Here is a 21,161-nt window from a genome sequence, read left to right on the forward strand (position 1 = left end):
TGTTGCATCGGTTCTAAAGATAAATAAAACTTTATATTTTATGAAGAACATACTGAACTATACTTCAGTTAGATGAAGTTGTCAAATTTTTGTTCAGATAAGTGGTCTAGAAAGTGGAACATTATATATTTAGATTATTCTACAGCTTTGAAATTATTTCCTGTACTACTGCTGTGATTAAGGAATTAGTATAGGAAATAATTATACTCATTAAAATTTTTATGCTGTTTTGTTTACAGAACAGCACAACAATAAAAACTGCCATTAAAAGCACTAACATTTTGATGATTCCTCCTCATGACAAGTAAACAAAGCAAACACATACATACGTACACAAGTACACACACACATCTTCCCTTACAAGATACTTTCATAACCTATATGTCTTTGGGAAACTGTTATAACTACATAAAATCATATTTTGAATCTCTGGGTTTTCAGTAGTTTCAGTAAATGTGATTTTAAAGGATTATATTGTGTTGACAAAATTAAATTCCTCTGAGTTGTGATTTTAGGCAAATTATTTAGTGTTTTTTCCATTTTAACTTTATCTGTATATATAAAATGTTTTTGGTAATGTCTTCCTTAATCACAGCAGTACTATAGGAAATAATTTCAAAGCTGCAGAATAATCTAAAATGCTGAGTGAATACTAGAATATTTATTTACAACTCTACCAAAATAAAAATTGATATATTAACTACTCAATGTTTGGAAGCTTAGGGTCATGGCAAAGTGTGACAATGTGACAAGCATTATTTATTGATTCAAGAATTAAAATTGCGTTATTATAAGCCTAGTTAAAAAAAATTAAGCATGAAGTGGTTCCTTTTTTAATGTCCAGTAACTGTTTAACATACATTGATAATTGAAAAGTGAATACTGGACTAAGAGGTTGTTTGGCATCAACTTCAGAGTTGTTGACAGAGTTTGTTGTAGTAGCAAAACTCTTGTCAGTTTTTCAGTTATTCAAGTGCAGTTAACCTATGCAGTAATCTACCTCAAATTATTATTCAAACAACCATTTACATAGGATATTAAGTTTGAATTTACTCAATTGCTATTTTTAAAATTTCTTGTAATTGTTTTAAAACTCCTGAAAACACTTAACGTCATTTCATATTTTTCTTTGAATGGTTTTATCCTTAACATTTAGAGAGAAACTTTTATTCAAAATGTAGAAATCATAACACTTAGACTATCATCTTATTTGAATAGCTGTGGGAAAAATTAAGATATCAAAACAAGTTAGGAAAATGAAGGTTATTGTTTAGCCATCACATACCATTCAACAAAATATTTTGTGTATAAAGCCGTTCCTATTTCAAAATATTCATATCAAAAATTTCTTTAAATTATTGGCTACTTGATTTTTAAAAACTCAGATAGTTTTATTATGTAATTATAAGCTAATAATCTGAGATTACCTTACATTTCTTACGTTATTTATGTTAATTATGTATCTGCGGAACACTTTGAAATTGCAGGTTTGATTTTTTAAAATTACAATTTGCACTCAGAAACAATCATTAAAATTTTTCAACATTTTACTTTTAAAACATTGTTTTTCTTGCTTAGTTGGGTCAAAACTATTGAATATAGAGAACTTACTGTAAATGAATCTAGTTTAAGAAAACACATTCTAACAATTGTTTGTATTAAATGGAAGTATTTGTTTATATGATCCTTAGATGATTTATACTTTAAGATTACGTACTTCTTTTCATGCTGACATGTTGATAGGCAGCACTGTACTTTTGTGCACATATAGCTCCAGCTTCCTGTGTTTCAGTCTGAGTCATGGTAAAGTGGGAAATATGAGTTTGAAGATTAAGTACTGAGCTTAAAACACTTAATTTTTTCCCACTCTTGCATTGAAATAGTGGGAGCACAGGTAGTTGAGACCACAGCAGGCCACTTGTTACTGTTGACTTAAGTACAACCAGTGGTCGAAGTGTTTAGCCCTTTGGGAAGTTTTGTGGTTGAACAAGAACGCAGGAGTTATTTTGATAAGAGAAAGTAGCAATGGGGCCAAAACTATGGTCATCCTTAAGCTCTGAAGCAGGCCAAGGATGAAGGGCTATAAAGTGTTTGCTCTTCCAAATGAACAAAGATAAATTCACCTAGGAAAATAAACTTAGTATTTGGTCAATTTGCAACAAAATGGTAAAAGAATTGAACTGTTTATTTTAGAACTTGGCCTAAGGACGTATGGGAAAATAGTTCAGCATCTCCATTTCTGGCCTGATTTTCACAACAGATTTGGAAACAGAGCAGAAAATTAATGCACAAACATGTTTAACAATACCAAACAAAATGTAAATCCAAAATGAAAATTGAAACTGCGTGAGGAAGTAGAGCAAAGTTTTTACTGAGGAGTGCTTACTAAATTTGCAGCCAGTTTTCTTAGCATTCTTAGCAAGTATACCAAGTAGTGTTAAAAATTGAAGTCTTGTTGATTTGAGAGGCTATTTTCTCTCAGTTCTCCATTCTTGGAATATGATGTTCTTCTGTCTGTTGGAAGGAGGATTTAATTTAAGCATACTTCTACTCTAAAAACCTATCCATCAAGAAAGGCTATATTATCTTGCCTTTTATTTAATAAGCATCCTTATCTGGAATTAGTTTGTGCTTTTTATTAGATGTGTGTTACATTAGACAGCTAACCAAAAACCTGATTTTTTTATAGCTTCTCAAGTTGTAGGAATTTCTATTGTAGCAGGTTTAGAACTACTTATTTTGTAAAAGCATTTATATGAAAACCCCACAAACAGTGAGCTATTTGCTTTGTTTGATGTATTTGGGACAAAGAGTAACTATACTGTCTTCAGGTTTAACTCTATAATTTTCTCTAGTAGTAAATCCCAGAACACTGTTACTTTGCTATGCTTGGTGCCTAAGTGTTCTTGCAATAAACACTTGCCTGTCATTCTGTGAAAATCCTCCCCATTTGGCCTCCTTCTGAGGTTGCAGGGAAATTGAATTTTCTTCTGACTGAAAGATGTTATAAAACAATGAAGTTAAAGTAAAAGCCTCATGTAGGAGCTGAATATATCTTTGTCTAGGTGGCATGTCTGTGATAATGAGAGCCAGGGCTTTGGTTTGTTTTGTACAGGATTTTAATGATCATTCCTGCTTTTAAGTGTTTAGAGATTAGTAGCTTCTGCTCTGACAACCTGTCTATAGAAAATGGAATACTGATCATATTATATTGTCTTTGTTTAAATTTTAAGGGGTGTTTTGTTTTGACAGTTGACTACTGGTCATGACTCGTTAGCATAGGAAATTAACATTTTTGTTTGAGACATTCAAAGCAACAATAAACTGTTGGAGGTTGAGGATATACAGCAAAAGAAAACGTGTCTGAAGTTAGAAAGATGAGAAAATGAGAAAGGCAATAGAGGGACCAAATTCTGTAAGAATGTGAGTGAACAATTTCTTAAGCATCAGTTTAACTTGATAATGATAATTATACCTATAAATTATGAAATATTTCTATGTGTATATACTTCATTCACATTCATATTGCTATTTAATCTTAACTGTAAGAGATAAATATCATTATAATAACCATTTTACAGAGAAGTAAACAGACTCTGAAAAATTAAACTACTTGCCTAAAATCACATGACTGGCATCTGAATTCCTTAACCCAGTATACCATACTGCCTGACAGACTAAGCTTAACTAAGTATCTATAACTGATATGTAAATACATATACATCTTTTAAACAAATAAGAATGTTATATTGTGTTAGATCAGTTTTCAGAGTATATGGGTTTAAGCTTGCAAGTTTTGTTTGCAAGTTTTAAATGGACAGCAAAGTTTGGGATTTTAGGAACCCCATGCTTATAGCGATTCCTGAAAGAACTCAACATGTCAATGATTGCAGCATCTCTTCCGCATTTGAGACTGAAGCTATTCAACTCCAGTTCAACTTTAAATAAAAGGGTTTATTTTATTCTGGCCTACTAAAAGCTGCTTAAAAGACCAAAAACAAACCAACAAGCCTTTGACAGCAAGTTCGTTAGCACTGAATTTAGGACCTTATACATATTCAGAGTTCGGTATGTGTTTGTTGAATCAGATAAGTTTATGCTGTATTCCGCTAAGAAACATTTAACCATATAAAACATTTTAAAAATTATATTGTCAAATCTACTAATTTTTAATGTCTCCTTAACATGCAAGGCATGATTAATATTTTGCTGTTTCTTAAACTGATAATCACTTTTCTATAGTTATTCTAGGTTCCATTATAAATATAGAAGGGGTAGACAAATATTTTTCTGTAAAGGGCCAGTTAGTAAATACCTTTGACTTTGTAGATCATAGCTTCTCTATAGCAGCTACTCAACTCTGCTGAAAAGAAATCATACGCAGCTAATACGTGAATGGAAGTGGCTGTGATCTAGTAAAACTTTATTCCCCAATACAGACAGATTAGCCCCTTAACTGTAGCTTGCAGACTCTACTCTGTAGGAACATACTCAATGGTTTAATCTTAACCTTTTCTAGATCTTACCTACTTTTAGAGGAAGCTGGAAACATGCATGTGCTTTCTAACAAAAACCATTTGAGAATGTATGTTTACATATAAGCATTATGTATTAGTATTAACGTTTATGTGATTATCATTTGCATATAAGATGTGAAAAAGTTACAAATAATTGCTGATTTTAATTTATAATTTGAATTTTTTATTTTTGTTTGTGTTACAAAATAAGATTTTTTTTTTTTCTCCTCATCCCAGGGAGATTCTATACAAGCAGGTGAGGACTCACCATTCTCAGATTCTGTCACCTTGGAACAAACTACAAGTAATATTGGCGGAACCAGTGGACGTGTTAGTTTATGGATGCAGTGGGTGCTTCCCAAAGTTACTGTAAAGCTCTTTGCTCCAGATCCTGAAAATAAAGGCACAGGTACAGGATTGCTTTTCTTCTTCTTTTCCTTTTTTTTTTTTTTTTTTTTTTTTTTTTTGAGACGGAGTTTTGCTCTTGTTGCCCAGGCTGAAGTTCAGTGGTGTGACCTTGGCTCACTGCAACCTCTGCCACCCGGGTTCAAGCGATTCTCCTGCCTCAACCTCCTGAGTAGCTGAGATTACAGGCATGCGCCACCACGCCAAGCTAATTTTGTATTTTCAGTAGAGACAGGGGTTTCTCCATGTTGGTCAGTCTGGTCTTGAACTCCTGAACTCAGGTGATCCGCCCGCCTCGACCTCCCAAAATGCTGGGATTACAGGCGTGAGCCACTGTGCCCAGCGTGGCTTGCTTTTCTTCTTTACTGAAAAGTGCAAATATTAAACACTATTTTGGAAGACATATTAAACATAATTTATTGTCATTTATAATTAAATAAGTATTATTAAACCTAATTCAAGGAGTTTCTAGTTGCAGTGCTAAAATGTTGAATCTTATTAACATTAAAGGTTTATGTGTATATATTTTCCTTGACTTTGTAATACGTAAATTTTGTCCTGTTTGTATTAAAATTCATCTAAAAGACCATGAGGAATTTTCCTTAGTGGTCATATTGATACATTATACTATTGTCACTAAAATTATTGGGAAAATCCTTGACTGATATCAAATATAACACTTCAGACATTAACTGGGCTTTCCCCTTTCTTGAAATAAATGTCTTATCTTAATTGAAAGACCTGTGCTGATTTGCTTATTATTCTAGAAGCTTTTGTGATCTCAGTGCCTCTATACATATCCAGCATGCATATGTCAACGTGAAATGTAAAATGGAAAGTTTTAATATTAACCATGAAGACTGTATTGATATTACTGTTTGTTTCTTATTGCAGAGGTTTGTATGGTCTGTGAACTAGAAGATCTCAGTGCTTCTATAGATGTCCAGGATGTATATACCAAAGTGAAATGTAAAATAGAGAGTTTCAATATTGATCACTATAGAAGCAGGTAAATAATGAATAATGAATATAAGAAAATCTGTATTTTTCTTTGAACAAAGTTGCTATAAGACTTTTTCTATTTTAATTTGGCTAGCTATTAAAATAAATATTATACAGGCATACCTTGGACATTTTGGGAGTTTGGTTCCAGACTACTCCAATAAAGTGAATATTTCAATAAAGCAAGTGACACAAATTGTTTGGTTTCTCAGTGTATATAAAGTTGTGTTACACTACACTGTAGTCTGTGAAGTGTATAATAGCATTATGTATTTTAAAATGTACATACCTTAATTTAAAAATACTTTATTGCTAAAATGTGCTAATGATCATCTGAGCACTCAATGAGTCATCATCTTGTTGCTAATGGAGGGTCTTGTGTTGATGTTGATGGCTGCTGACAGATCGGGTGGTGGTTGCTGAAGGTTAGGGTAGCTGTGGCAATTTCTTAAAATAAGTTAATAATGTAGTTTGCCACATGGATTGAATCTTTCTTTATGAAGGATTTCTCTGTAGCATGCAATGCTGTTTAGTGGCATTTTACCCACAACAGAATTTCTTTCAAAATTAGAGTCAGTCCTCTCAAACTTTGCTGCTGCTGTAAAAAATGAGATTATGGAATATTCTGAATCGTTTGTTGTCATTTCAACAATGTTCCCAGCATCTTCCCCAGGAGTAGTTTCCATCTCCAGAAACCACTTTCTTTGCTTATTCATAAGAAGCAACTCCTCATCCATTCAAGTTTCATCATGAGATTGTAGCAATTCAGCCCCATCTTTAGACTCCACTCCTATTTCTAGTTCTCACATTGTTTTCACCACATCTACCATTACTTCCTCCAGTGAGGTCTTGAAACCCTCAAAGTCACCAATGAGGACTGGAATCAACTTCTTACAAACATCTGTTAATGTTGATATTTTTACCTCCTCCCATGAATCACGAATGTTCTTAATGGTGTCTACAGTGGAAATCTATTACAGAAGGTGTTTCAATTTAGTTTGCCTGGAACCTTCAGAAGAAGCACTATCTGATACAGTTTGGATATATATCCCTTCCAAATCTCATGTAGAAATGTGATCCCCAGTGTCAGAGGTTGAGTCTGGTGGGAGATATTTGGGTCATAGGGGAGGATCTCTCATGTATGACTTGGTGCCTCCCCACGGTAACAAGTGAAGCTCTCGATTTCTTAGTTCATGCAAGAGCTGGTTGTTTAAAAAGAACATAGCACCTCCCCGCTTTCTCTTGCTCACTCTCTTACCATGTGACACACCTGTTCTGCTTTGCCTTCTTCCATGAGTAAAAGCTTCCTGAGGCCTCACCAGAAGCCAAGTAGATGATAGTGCCATGCTTGTACAGCCTGCAAAACCATGAGCCAAATAAACCTCTTTCCTTTATAAATTACCCAGCCTCAGGAACTCCTTTATAGCAATGCAAAATGGACTAACACATTGTGGCCTTACAGAATGTATTTCTTAAGTAATAAGACTTGTAAGTCAGAATTACTGCTTGATCCATGAGCTGAAGAATGGATGGTAGCAGGCATGAAGACAACATTCATTGTCTGTCTCCATTAGAACTTTTTGGTAACCACAGGTGTATTGTCAATGAACAGTAATATTTTCAAAGGATTTTGTTTTCTAAACAAGCAGCCGTTCTCAACAAAGGGCTTAAAATATTCAGGAGACCATGCTGTAAACAGATGTGCTATCATCCAAGCTTAGTTATTCCCGGGTATAGAGCACAGGAGAAGAGTAGATTTAACATAATTCTTAAGGGCCCTAGGATTTTCAGAATGGTAAATGAGCGTTATCTTCAACTTCACCGGCTGCATTCACCTCTAACAAGAGAGTCAGCCTGTCCTTTGAAGCTTTAAACCCAGGCATTGACTTCTCCTCTCTCTATCAGTCTTAGATGGCATCTTCTTCCAAGAGAAGACTGTTTTGTCTACATTGAAAATCTGTTAGTGTAACCACCTTCATCAGTGAACTGAGCTACATCTTTTGTATAACTTGCTGCCACTTATCCATCAGCATTTGTTGCTTCATGTTGCACATTAATGTTGTAGAGATGGCTTTTTTCCTTAAGCCTCATGAACTAACTTCTGCTAGCTTCAAACTTAACTTCTGCAGTTTTCTTACCTCTCTCAATTTCTAGAATTGACGAGAGTTAGGGTCTTGCTCTGGATTTAACAGAATGGTGTGGCTGGTTTGATCCTCTACCCAGACCACTCAGACTTTCTGCCTATCAGCAATAAGACTGTTTCACTTTCTTATGATTTGCGAGTTCTCTGGAGTAGCACTTTTAATTTTCTTCAAGACTCTTCCTTTGCATTCACAACTTGGCACAAGAAGCTTTGTTTTCTGCCTGTATCGGCTTTTGATATGCCTTCCTCACTAAGCTTAATCATTTTTAGATTTTTATTTAAAGTGAGAGATTTGCAACTCTTCTTTCACTGGAACACTTAAGAGGCCATTGTAGGGTTATTGATTGGCTTCATTTCAATATTGTTATGTTTCAAGGAATAGGCAGACCTGAGGTGAGGGAGAAAGATGGGAAATAGTAGGGTCGGTGGAGCAATCAGAAAACACGCAGCATTGATCAATTAAGTTTTCGTCTTATTTGGGCACTGTTCATGATGTCCTGAAATGATTATGATGATAACGTCAAAAATCACTGATCACAGGTCACCATATATCTGTATAATAATAATGAAAAAGTTTGAAATATTGTAAGAATTACCAATATGTGACGCAGAGACTGGAAGTCAGCATATATTGTTGGAAAAAATGGTGCTGATGGACTTACTCAATGTAAGGCTGCCGTAGACCTTCAATTTGGGTAAAACGTAATATCTGCACTATGCAATAAAGCAAAGCCCATAAAACCGAGGTATGCCTGTACTTATTCTCAAAGAGGGTTCTTAACAGATATATTAGTTAATTTTATTTCGTATTTGTTCATATATGGAGTATAATAAAATTTTGTTTTATAAGATGACAAATCTGTTCATAAATATATACATTGCCATATTAAATGAAATAAGCTACTTTTACTAATAATCTTACATAATTTATTTTCTGTATTTTATATTTGTTTAGATGCCTGCAACATAGTTGATGACTTTGATTTTTGCTGTATAATTCCCATTCATTCTCTATACCAATATAATCATGCACTGAGATGGAGCAATAGCTCATTTCCTAAGCACTTTGATGACTCTCATCTCACAGATGATGATTATGTATATGGTGGATGATCCTAGAACCATTGTTTCTGGCATAATAAATTTCTATCAAAAGTATAATTACATGCAAATATACATGGCTTGTAATAGTAACATTAGTAAAAAAGTTTTCAGATATTTTCACAAAGCTCTGTACAGGTTTTATCATAAATTTTTCTGAAACAAAAATACAAATGCCTTTTTTTTTTTGGCTTTATAGTAGTACAGTGATGCTTCTTTTTGTAATTGAGCTAAAATTCACATGCCATAAAACTTGTTTTGAAAAACAAGTGTTTTTCAAAAATATTTTAAATAGCATCATATTTTCAATTTTGTAGTTTTTGGCTTAGAAACAGCCTTAAAATCCATTTTTTTCTGAATTCATTTATTTATTTAACAATTTTTTATTGTGTGCCACCAGAATCACCTATATGTTTCTGTACATATATTGATGTATTACGTACTCTAAAAAATTAATTTTTAATTTACCAAGTTCCTAATTCTACATTAAAAGTGTTTGAATTTTTATCCATTATTGCATATATCATATTGTCTGTCAATAATTATCAAATCTGTCACAATTATGGGATAAAAATATTTTGCTGGATATGTGTTAGGACTTCTTCTAATAGTATTAACTTACCAATCATATGATAATTATTTTTGTCATATTAAACAGTGAATTATTAATTGGCTTTTGATCATAGAATGTTCAACTTTTTAGTTCCTTTGAAATGGTATGTATCTGTATAAAAATGATCTTTGCAAGTGATAGTACAGTATTTTAGCTGAAATAATTTTTAATGTCATGAATATTACGTATTATGTTGTACTTTATCACTGACTTTACTGCTAAATTTATATAAATTATAAATATTAAGATAATTTATTAATTTATTAAAAACATATGTTTGTTGTGTGTGTGGTATGCACCAAGTGGTATGCTAAATGAGTACTGGGGATGTAGTGTTTAAGAAAAATAGCCTGGCATGGTGGCTCACACCTGTGATCCCAGCACTTTGGGAGGCCAAGGCAGGGGGATTGCTTGAGCCCAGGAGTTTGAGACCAGCTGGGACAAGATAGCGAGACCCCATCGCCATATACACACAAAAAGTAGCTGGGCACGGTGGTGTATGCCTGTAGTTCCAGCTGCTAGGGAGGCTAAGGTGGGTGGATTGCTTGAGCCCAGGAGTTCAAGGTTACAGTGAGCTATGATTGTGCCATTGCACTCCAGCCTGGGCAACAGAGCAAGGCCCCATCTTTAAAAAAGAAAAATAAACATAGATGTTACTCTTGTGGAGGAGATGGAAGTAAATAATCAGCCAAATAAATATATAATTTACCATGAAGCAAATGTTCTTATGCAGAGCTATCAGAGTGTGGTGCTAATGTAAATTGTTCTGTTGATTGCATTGTCAGATTTATGTTTTAGTTCAATGCAGTGTTGTGAACTTTAGATGTATTTGAAATAGTTATATATGTTCAATTTCTTAACTCAGAAAAATTGAAGAGAACAGATAAGGTGAACTTATGTTTTCCAGGCCAGGGGAAGGTTGGCAGTCAGGACATTTTGAAGGAGTATTTCTACAATGCAAAGAAAAATCTGTGGTGAGACCCATTTAGTTATTATGATTTTTGAAAATATACTTTAAACTGTTTATCTTTGTTATTTAATAAAATAGGACTAATGGTTACAAGAATTTGAGTTCAGAATAACTTCTTATTAACCTGTTTCTTCAAAATTATGTATAAATTTAAAGCTATTTATTCTTTGAAGCTGCTCTTGTTTTGTAACCATCTTCCTGTTATAAAAATTAATTTATCAAAAAGGCAAAGGTAGGCTTGCTTTTGTTAATATACTTTATCTTTAATGTACTATTATGTTGACTTTTTGGAATTGTTTCCCAATTCTTATGTGAGTTCATGCTGGATTGTTCTTTACCATAAACTAGAAGTTGTAATTTTATACTAAAAGCAACTATTTTTTGTTTACTTTCATTAACATCGATTTTGCAGAAGATGGTCCAGGCAGAGGCCATACCTAGCAGTTGCTCAAACCGAAATTTATGCAAACTTGAGGAGAATTTAAAACTATCCAGATTTTTTTTTTGCTTATGGCTTTTATTGCTTTTTGTCTTTTCACCTTCTTTGCTCCTGTCCATCACCTCAAGCCTTGGGGAAGAGTGTTGGTCTCTGGGGCAATGTGGAGGTGTCTTCCTTTCCTGTACTGACAAGCTGAACAGACGCACCTTGTTGGTTCGACCCATCAGCAAGCAGGATCCTTTCAGTAATTGCTCTGGCTTCTTTCCTTCTGTAAGAAATTACTTTTAAATTATGCTACACGACTCCCATTAACAGGAACCCAGAGAAGGAATGGAATGATTCATAGAGTCAACTCTTGATTTGTGTTTTCCTCTATATCATAAACTTTATAAATGAAGTATAATTTAATTTAAAATCGTAGAACTGCTTTTCCACTATAACCTGTTTCTGGGTCACTTGCATGAGTACAGACTAATTTTATCATCAATATAAGGAAATCAAAGTAGTACATTCAATATATTTTTTAAAATTGTGCATGTATTGAATGATCAAGAGTTGACCAATACCGCTTTTGTCATTCCTCTAATGATTCTTAATAAGATTGCTTTTTAAATTTTTTTTCTATTATTATGACATTGTTTTCTTACAACTAATTCAAAGTAACTTGTGTGGGACCTTCTTGAATCTGAACAAGATTGCATTTCTGTCATTGACTAGGTAGATGAACACAAGGCTATATCAGTGACTTTTAGAAGTTTAGAACCTTGCCTTTTCTAATGGCACAACGTATCTGGATATGTTCTTAAGCTAATTATTTTAACTGATATTCTTAAAGTTAACTTTGTTCTTAAATTTAATGTTTAATAGTGTATTTGCATAGCAAGTGATATGTTCTGATTTTATTTTGAGCTTTTACTAGCAATAGTCTCTAATCGTTAGTGCAGTGAAAAAAATGTGGCTTTTGTGTTAGAGGAAGTGTTTAGATTTATTTTCCTCTCTTTGAATGTTCATTAGAGTCTATGAAACATTCTTAATAATTTTAACAAATATTCATAAAGAAACCCTAAATTTATCATTAATGTTCTTCAGAAATTCTTTCTAAATTTATAAATTAAATGCCATTTAAAAAGTTTCTTTACTTAGTGTTTTTTAACATTTAAATAGTATAAAGTATTATTACTGTATGAAAAGTGATATTTCTATTACCTCAACTAATGTTCATTTTTTCCCTTATGGTAAGGGAGTTAGGAATGCAGCAGTTAAAAAAAAAGCAACACCTTTCTTCATGTAACTTACCTTTCAAATATGCTTACATTCCACGTGTTTAAAATATTTTTCCCAATTAAAACATTTATACATTGAAATACCTTTTATACTCTTTCCAGGATTCAAATGTTGCTATTAATAAAGATTTATTATGAATTAGATTTTTTAGATTAGTGGTCAGTACTAACCCTCTCCCCAGTTTAGACACTTAGAACAAACAACATCACTGTGATCACTGTGGCCTCTTCCACTGGGGATATACCTTAACAATTCGTCTCCATCCATTATTGCTCATTGTCCAGCAACATGGTAATAAAACTGGTAGCACTTTTCCTGCTATACTATACATCTTTTTGTTTTGAGTGCAGAAATAAAAAAGAAGGAGAATCAGAGGAGAAGTAGTGAAAATGTTGAGAACAGTGAAAAATGCTTTGAGAGCAGGCTGTTATGGGGAAAGATGATTATATTGCACAACTATTTAATGCTTACTTTCTGGGGCTTTTTTAATGGTCAATTAAAAAAATACGAAGATAATGTATTTTCTTATCTTCCTTCATTATAAAGTCTAAATTAAAAGCAAAATCAACCGTGGTAACTGAATTGCATATTTTTTCCTCTCACCACGTCAGTGGGTGATAGGCAACAAAATAAGAGGAAGAAAATGGAAGCAAAGGAAATTTAGGAGTGATGGGATAATATAGGCTCAGACTCATTACAGCTTTCCTATTTCTCTTTTTTTTTCTGTTTATGTGCATATATTTTCTTCTTTTTGTTTTTTTCCAGTTCACTTCTCCTCTTAAAAATCCCCTCTTTGGACCCTACTAACTTTTTCAGGTGTTGGAAAGAGGGGCAGGGAATGTGGAATATAACAGTTCTCCTCTAATTCTGTGCTGAGTAATTTCCAAAACAATATTTCATGTCTGTTAATTGGTTGAGGAAGATTTTTTTCAAGTGATATTCTTTTGTATGTTGAGGAATACGAAAGTATACGTTTTACTTTACTTCTTTAAAAGCATGCTGTTTTACTATAACTTGTTTATAGTATGCAATTTGAATAGGAGAGCTAATTGAGATAGTTTAGCAAAAATATTGAAGTTATGATAATTTTTTTACTCTCAGTTAAATGTTATATGTGTACTAATATAGTAGTATATGCAGAGATTATGAGTTACAGGATAGTGATAATTAGATTTTATAAACAATGTGTTAGCTATTGATAATAGGCAAGTTCTGAAAGACAAATGTTATATTGTTGCGTCACATTACTGTTTAAATATGCAGTAACTGTTTAGTTCAGTTATCAAAGCATGGTATCAATGAGGCTTCTTTTATAGGCTCTATCTTTGTATAAATGAGCCAAATTATTGAAGGAAAAACTCCATTTTCACAACTGTTATATCCTATCTAGTGAAGGTAATCATCTGGCCTGTTTAGATTTGGTCTCAAATAAAAATATATAATGTGGTTATTTCAGTTTCACCTGAGTAAACAACCTTTCTGTGACCTGTGATACTTTTTATTACAGCCTCTTAGTACTCATAATGAAAAATTTTCATGAAATGAAAAGATAAAATCAAGATAGTCTTTTCCAACCTAGTTTTTTTGTTTGAGACAGAGTGTCACTTTGTTGCCCAGGCTAGAGTTCAGTGGCTCAATCTCAGCTCACTGCAGCCTCTGCCTCCCAGGTTGAAGCGATTCTTGTGCCTCAGCCTCCCGAGCAACTGGGATTACAGGCATGTACTACCACACCACCACATCTGGCTAATTTTTTGTATTTTTAGTAGAGACGGGATTTCACCATGTTGGCCAGGCTGCTCTCGAACTCCTGGCCTCAAGTTATCTGCCCACCTTAGCCTCCCAAAGTGTTGGGATTACAGACATGAGCTACTACACCCTAGCCCCAAATTCTTAATGTTACAGAAAATGCAGAAGTCACAGAAATAGCCACAAAAAGATTAATTACCTTCCTCAAGATCTAGAACTGGAACTCAGGATTCCAATCTTTAGTTCAGTCATTCAAACCATCTTAGAAGTTTTTTGTCCCCATCTGCAGAATTGATCAGTCATGTGTTTATTAAGAAGTGTAGGGTAAGACCAACAGGTAAAAATACTCACTGAGATCATTTTCTTCTTTCCAATTTTTTATAAAATGTTTTTAATGAACTGTGTATTTTGATTTCCTTTTTCTGGAACAGACAACTACAAAACTTCTAGATGGCACTCATCAGCAGCATGGATTCCTCTCTCTGACATACACAAAAGCTGTAACAAAAAATGTCCGCCACAAGTTAACATCAAGAAATGAGCGAAGAAGTTTTCATAAGTTATCTGAAGGCTTAATGGATGGTTCTCCTCATTTTCTTCATGAAATTCTTCTTTCAGCACAAGCTTTTGATATTGTTCTTTATTTTCCTTTACTTAATGCCATTGCAAGTATATTTCAAGCAAAACTACCAAAGACCCAAAAAGAGAAAACAAAATCTCCTGGTCAGCCCATGAGGACCCATACACTGACATCCCGCAATTTACCTTTGATTTATATCAACACAAGTGTAATCAGAATTTTTATTCCAAAAACAGAAGAAATGCAGCCAACTGTTGAAGGTATTGTCTTCTGATTTTTTTTTTTTTTTTGGTCTGATTTTAAATAATTTTCTTCTAGAGACCTTAGTTTTCTGGGGTTTTTTGTTTCTTTTAAAAAATATGAGCAGTTGGTTGTGCTTTGCGGTTTGGTATACTTTATAGAGAAGAAATATAGATATTCTATAAATCATTAGGAAATACATCAGAATACTATGTAAGTATCTGACTTTGTTAGTAGGATAAGAAATATGAGGATTTTTTTTCTTCAAGGCTTTTGCCAGTAAAGCATATATATACTTCGTGTCATTTGTTTTACTAAACTCAAATGTTGAGTTCTATATATCTAATAGAACTAAAATTTTGTTTAAAAATTTTACAGTGGCTCATGCCTATAATCCTAACACTTTGAGAAGCCAAGGTAGAAGGATCACTGGAGCCCAGGAGTTTCCGACCAGCCTGGGCAACATAGTGAGACCCCATATGCACAAAAATAAGATATTAGCCCAATATGGTGGTGCACACCTGTAGCCCCAGCTACTTGGCATATCATTTTTGTAATAAAATATTTGTAGAACCTTATAGTCCTTAATTACCAAGGTGTCTAGAACTAAATTCAATGTATTATACTCACAGATTCTTAATACAAGCCAGTTTCTACTTTTTATGTCTAATTTTTCTTAGAAGCGATCTTCAAATTGATTACTTTGAGATGTGAAATTACTATTCTCTGAATATCCTATATTCTGACAGTAGTATACAATTGCTTTCATCTGTTCAGATAGTTTGTAGAAACACATGGATGGTTATGAATAAAGAGTTAGTCTTTACCGACTAATTACAAGTGATAAACAACTCGCTAACCAGAAAAGTAAGAAGCTGTATATTCATTGCAAAGGTAATGACGTTTATGCTTTTTCCTTGTTATATAGGAGCACCTAATGAAATTTTAGATAGTGTAATTTATATTAAGGTTACATAGGTTAGAAAACAGAAATCTACATTTTTACACAGGTAATTCCCTGAGGATCATAGTTTCAGTTATAACAACATTTGTTCTCAACCTTGGAAGAGACACAGACACAAAAGATCGGGGAGATTATCAAACTATTTTTGGCATTACAACTGAGAATGGGATGAAAACAGTAGATTGTCTTTATTACACCAAATTTATCAGTGTTTTGGGAGAAGAATTTGGGGTAGTTCATTACATTTAATAAAGACCATGGGCTGGGTGCAGTGGCTCATGCCTGTAATCACAACACTTTGGAAGGCCGAAGCGGCCAGATCACGAGGTCAGGAGTTCGAGACCAGCCTCGCCAACATGGTGAAACCCCGTCTCTACTAAAAATACAAAAAATTAGCCAGGCGTGGTGGCATGCACCTGTAATCCCAGCTACTTGGGAGGCTGAGGTGGGATAATTGCTTGAACCCAGGAGGTGGAGGTTGCAGTGAGCCGAGATACTGCCACTGCACTCTAGCCTGGTGATGGAGCAAGACTGCATCTCGCGGGAAAAAAAAAACAAAAACCATAATGTTACAGTATCTATTTTATTAAAATAAAATTACAGAAGTTTTATCTCTAGATAAAAATAAGAAAGTTTTATACTATATAATATAACAAATTCTAAGTATAGTTTTTATACAAGGATATTGTTTTCCACAAATACATCTTTGATTGGTATAAAATATTCATTTTTCTAACTTAAGTGAGTTCCTGTATTTCATTTAAAATATGTTAGTAGGCTTTTATGATTTTCTGAATATTTCTTGAAGTGTTTGTTTTATGTTCCCCGTTCCTTAATTGTAAAATTATTTTCAGTTTAATGTAAACATTTGGGAAGGCCAAAATTTCATTGAAACATAAGAAATAATATGGTGTTAGAGGTGAGAGGTTGGTATGAGGTATACAAAAATACAGGGAGAATCTCTGTGAAAAAAGCTGAGGAAATAGTGAGAGGCTATAGAGACAGAAAAGGAAGTAAAGCAACTTACCTGATTGGTAGACTTTTTTAGTAATAAAGAAATGTTCATGATTTATAAATGATAATCAAATTTTATGATGTAATGGTATCTGAATAATAATTGTATAATGGACACTAAATTTAGTCATTTATCCCATATTATTCCCTACACTGTTTTAATTTAGGGTTTCCTTCTTGAAAACCCATTTTACACCATAAAATATCAATTTCAGTAACAAGTTTAAATTTTTAAAAACAAACCAAATGTGTATGATTCATTGCCTACTTATTAAGTTTTAAAACTTGACCAAGAATATGATACAATATCAGTGTGCTGTTTTTCTGCATCTTTGACCAGCCGAGCTGAGATTTTTTAAATGGGTATCTAATAATGTATATACTGGTAAATCTTTCTGAATCAGACATAGCGGCTCCTCAATGTGGGCATTTGATCTGTATTCAAAATTTGCTCATTTGTCTTATAATATCTTATCTATCTGATGTCCTGAAAGCATCTGAAAGTCTTTGGTATTTGTTAGTGAGGAGATATTTTTACAGTAAATTGCTCTTTCATTGCAATTAGATCTTCATTGCAGAGCTCCTTTGACTCAAATTTTTGTGGCAATATCCGTGAGAGAAACCTACATGACTGACTTATTTTCATCATCCATGTCAGTGTTCGTCATAGCCTTTAGGTGCTCTTCACTAGAGGGGTCTTATTTATAGTAATAAATATTTCCTCCTAAGGCAAAATTTGCCTATAAATGTAAATAGTTTTCATTGTTAATTTGGAAACCTTTTTTTTTTCTCTTTTTTATTGTGGTAAAATATATATAACAAATTTTCTACTTTAATCATTTTAAGCATATAATTCAGTGGCAATAATTACACTCACAATGTTGTGAAACCATCACCACTATTTCCAAATGTATTTGTCACCCCAAACTAAAGCTCTGTATCCATTAAGTAATAGCTACCCTCATCCTCTGGTAACCTCTAATCTATTTTCTGTCTCTATAAATTTTCCTAGTCTAGAAATTTCATGTAAGTGGAATTATATAATGTTTATCCTTTTGTGTATGACTCACTTCACTTAGCATAATGTTTTCAAGGCTCATCCAAGTTGCTGCACGTATCAGAACTTCATTCCTTGCTATAACTGAATAATATTGTTTTGTATGGATATACCACATTTTGTTTATTAATTAATCTATTGGGCAGTTGGATCATTTCCACCCTTTTTTTGGTTAATGTGAGTAATGCTGCTATGAACACTGGCATGGAAGTTTCTATTGGAGGCCCTGTTTTCACTTCTTTTGGGGTGTACACCTAAGAGTGGAATTTTTAGGTCCCATGGTAATTCTGTTTGGAATTCTGTTTTTGAGGAACAACCAAATTTCTTGAAAGCCCTTGTGGATTAGAGTACGATTTGTGGTATTTTCCGAACAATGCCAATGTGCAGGCATAGTTTAGTCAACAAGAAGAGCAAACGGAGCTCACGCTTAGCATAGCAACAGCTGTGTGCTGAGCACCCGAGCAGCTCTGTGGTGAGGCAGAAGTTTGAAGTTCATTGTTTAACTCTAGCTTTATTTTCTGTTACACTTACCAAAGGTTTATTGAAACAGGTTCTGTTTCACTGATATATTTGTGACAAAAAGATTACAATTCATTCTATTTAAGAAAGGTGAGGGAAAAAAAGAACAACTTTATTTTCTGTGGGGCTTTTTTTGTTTATGTTTTTGTTTTGGGCTTATTGTGTTATAAACATTAATACCACATATCACACAGTTTTGTTGTTTCCCATTGAGTTGCTTCAACTGGGAAAATCCTTCAACTAATTTTAATTGCAGAAATATTTCCAGACTTCTGCCTTCTTATTTTTAAAGCTGCTACTGCTACTGCTTCCGCTTCCGCTTCCTTTTCTGCTGCTGCTGTTTCTTTTTTTGGTGGTGGCTATGGTGGGGTTTTAACATATAATTTCAGAATTCAGGTGCCTAGGTACTTCCTAAGGTCACCTTGAATAAGAGTATATGAGATGGGGGAAGGTTGTTATAGTTGTCTTTGGAAAACATAATTTCTTTTGTCTTTCTCTGGACTTTCAAGTTAAGTGTAATCCTTTGCAAATATGCATATTTTTAGCAACAAACAACTTTTTAGTGGTATTTTTTTGTGTGGCTTGGATGTATGTACCTGTAGAATAAATTACCAGCAAAAGGATTGCTAGATCAAAGGATTCCATACCTTTAAAATAGTAAGAGATGTCAAATTACCTTCCTAAATGGCTGCTATTTCTTACTCTTACCGTAGCAGAGGTTATTTTTAGCCTTTTGTAGGTCTCATTAGTGAAAAGTACACTGTTTTTTAAGGAGTTGCATATCTTTTCCTTGTTAATACTTTTTTGTGTATTAATCCTTTTGTCTGGCATATTTGTTGCTCATATCTTTACTTTTCTGTGTTCTGCCTTTGCGTCTCTATATCTGTGCATATATCTGTATCTTTATTTATAATTGTACCTGCATCTCTATCTATCTGAGGTGTTATAAATAGCCAGACTGTGTGCCTAAGCTAAGAATACAAATACAAAATGCATGCCAAAGTTTCAGATTGTGACACATTATATTAGTTTTTTTTATACTTTATCTTTCTTCTTTGCTACTCTTAATTTAAATAATCGTAATTCACCCATGAAAAGGTCAGAGAAAAAATTTTTATTGTGGTAAAATTCATATAACAAATTCACCATTTTAAAGTATAGATAATTCTTACATTATGTTTTATATGGGAGATTGGATGTGTCCATTTAATACATGTTAAAAGCTATAATGCAGACTGTGGAAATCATGATTGAATGAAGAATTTCATTAGAAATAAATATCATCAATGACTCTAGTAAGTTGGAGTCAAGAGTATACTATTCATTTTATTCTAGAAAACCTTTACAAGAAAGTTTGAATAAGATGATTATCAGATTAATTAAATTAAAAATGTAGGCCAGGCATGGTGGCTCATGCCTGTAATACCAGCACTTTGGGAGGCCAAAGCAGGCATATAGCTTGAACCCAGGAGTTTGAGACTAGCCTGGGCTACATGGCGAAACTCCATCCTACAAAAAATACAAAAATTAGCTGGGCATAGTGGCCTGTGCCTGTAGTCCCAGCTCCTGAGGTGGAAGAATAAATTGAGTCCAGGAGGTCAAGGTTTCAGTGAGTTGTGATCACACCACCAAACTCCAGCCTGGGTGACAGGAGGAGACCATGTCTCAAAAAAAAAAAAAAAAGTATATGCAAGTTGTTTTGATGAGTGTGAAAGAATAACTAAATCTTGCTACAGCATTCTTTTCAGCAGAAACTTTATTATAAAAATATCACAGAGCAGTCGTGCCTGTCACTGAGTAAGTAATCTGTGTCAAAGATGAGTGTAAACTAAATACAACTAAACTTTCTATTAATATGCATAGTGGTCATTGGTTACATATTTATTGAAACTTTTGTCTTCAACTGCCAGTATGGCAATAACTAATTAAAAACTTTTATTGAAAGCTGTCACAGCAGTTTTGACTTTATAAAAGCATAATATTACACAGTGGCAATTTCAAATACTTTTGAGACTTCAAATGTTTTACTAAATTGAGTTTATATTGAGAATCTTAAATGAAAGTTGAAGTATCCAAAACACTTTTATTCAGGTTGGAATTAAGAAAAGTTCGTTGTAAGCAACATTCTTATGTTATCTGACAATTGTATGAAGATTCTGGTCTTTATTCAAGCTTTTGGTTACTGTACAAACTCCTGATTTCAGAGTTGTTTATAGCCTTTCCATATGCCACATACAGATGTACATTCATACATCTGTACACACACGTATATACACTCTCTTGCCCCAAGAAAAGATGAAATCTTTCAGACTTATAATATATGCTACATTAATGTAAGACTCTTTAATCATGTCTACATTGCAGTTTATGATAAAAAATATATTTAACATTCCAATATTTTATTTAGAAAAATAATAGTGAAAGTCTGCTTTTAAACCTGGATATTGTTTACGTTATGTGCAGTTACTATCAGGATTCTAAATCTACAGGTGTTTGACTTCCAGCTTAATCTTTTTATTTCACAATAGAGAACTTCTTAAAATCTAGCATGTCCAGAATGAGTAGTT

At 33.4% G+C, this 21,161-nt stretch overlaps 1 protein-coding gene across 8 annotated transcripts in view; it reads left to right on the plus strand.

Moving 5' to 3' along the window:
• VPS13B (vacuolar protein sorting 13 homolog B) overlaps window positions 1-21,161 on the plus strand; it is an 870,718-nt gene that overhangs the window by 473,067 nt on the left and 376,490 nt on the right. For 5 of the 8 annotated variants that reach the window (XM_037999863.2, XM_037999864.2, XM_073018243.1 and 2 more), the window contains exons 26-29: window positions 4,755-4,926; window positions 5,817-5,931; window positions 11,319-11,460; window positions 14,652-15,060. In XM_037999863.2, the coding sequence (XP_037855791.2) occupies window positions 4,755-4,926; window positions 5,817-5,931; window positions 11,319-11,460; window positions 14,652-15,060 (838 nt within the window). Of the gene's footprint in view, window positions 1-4,754; window positions 4,927-5,816; window positions 5,932-10,688; window positions 10,756-11,318; window positions 11,461-14,651; window positions 15,061-21,161 lie in introns of all 8 variants that reach the window. The other 3 variants (XR_005240849.2, XM_037999868.2, XM_073018246.1) reach the window with 3 other exon arrangements.

Source organism: Chlorocebus sabaeus, chromosome 8, assembly GCF_047675955.1.
Source record: "Chlorocebus sabaeus isolate Y175 chromosome 8, mChlSab1.0.hap1, whole genome shotgun sequence".
Classification (NCBI taxonomy): Eukaryota; Metazoa; Chordata; class Mammalia; order Primates; family Cercopithecidae; genus Chlorocebus; species Chlorocebus sabaeus.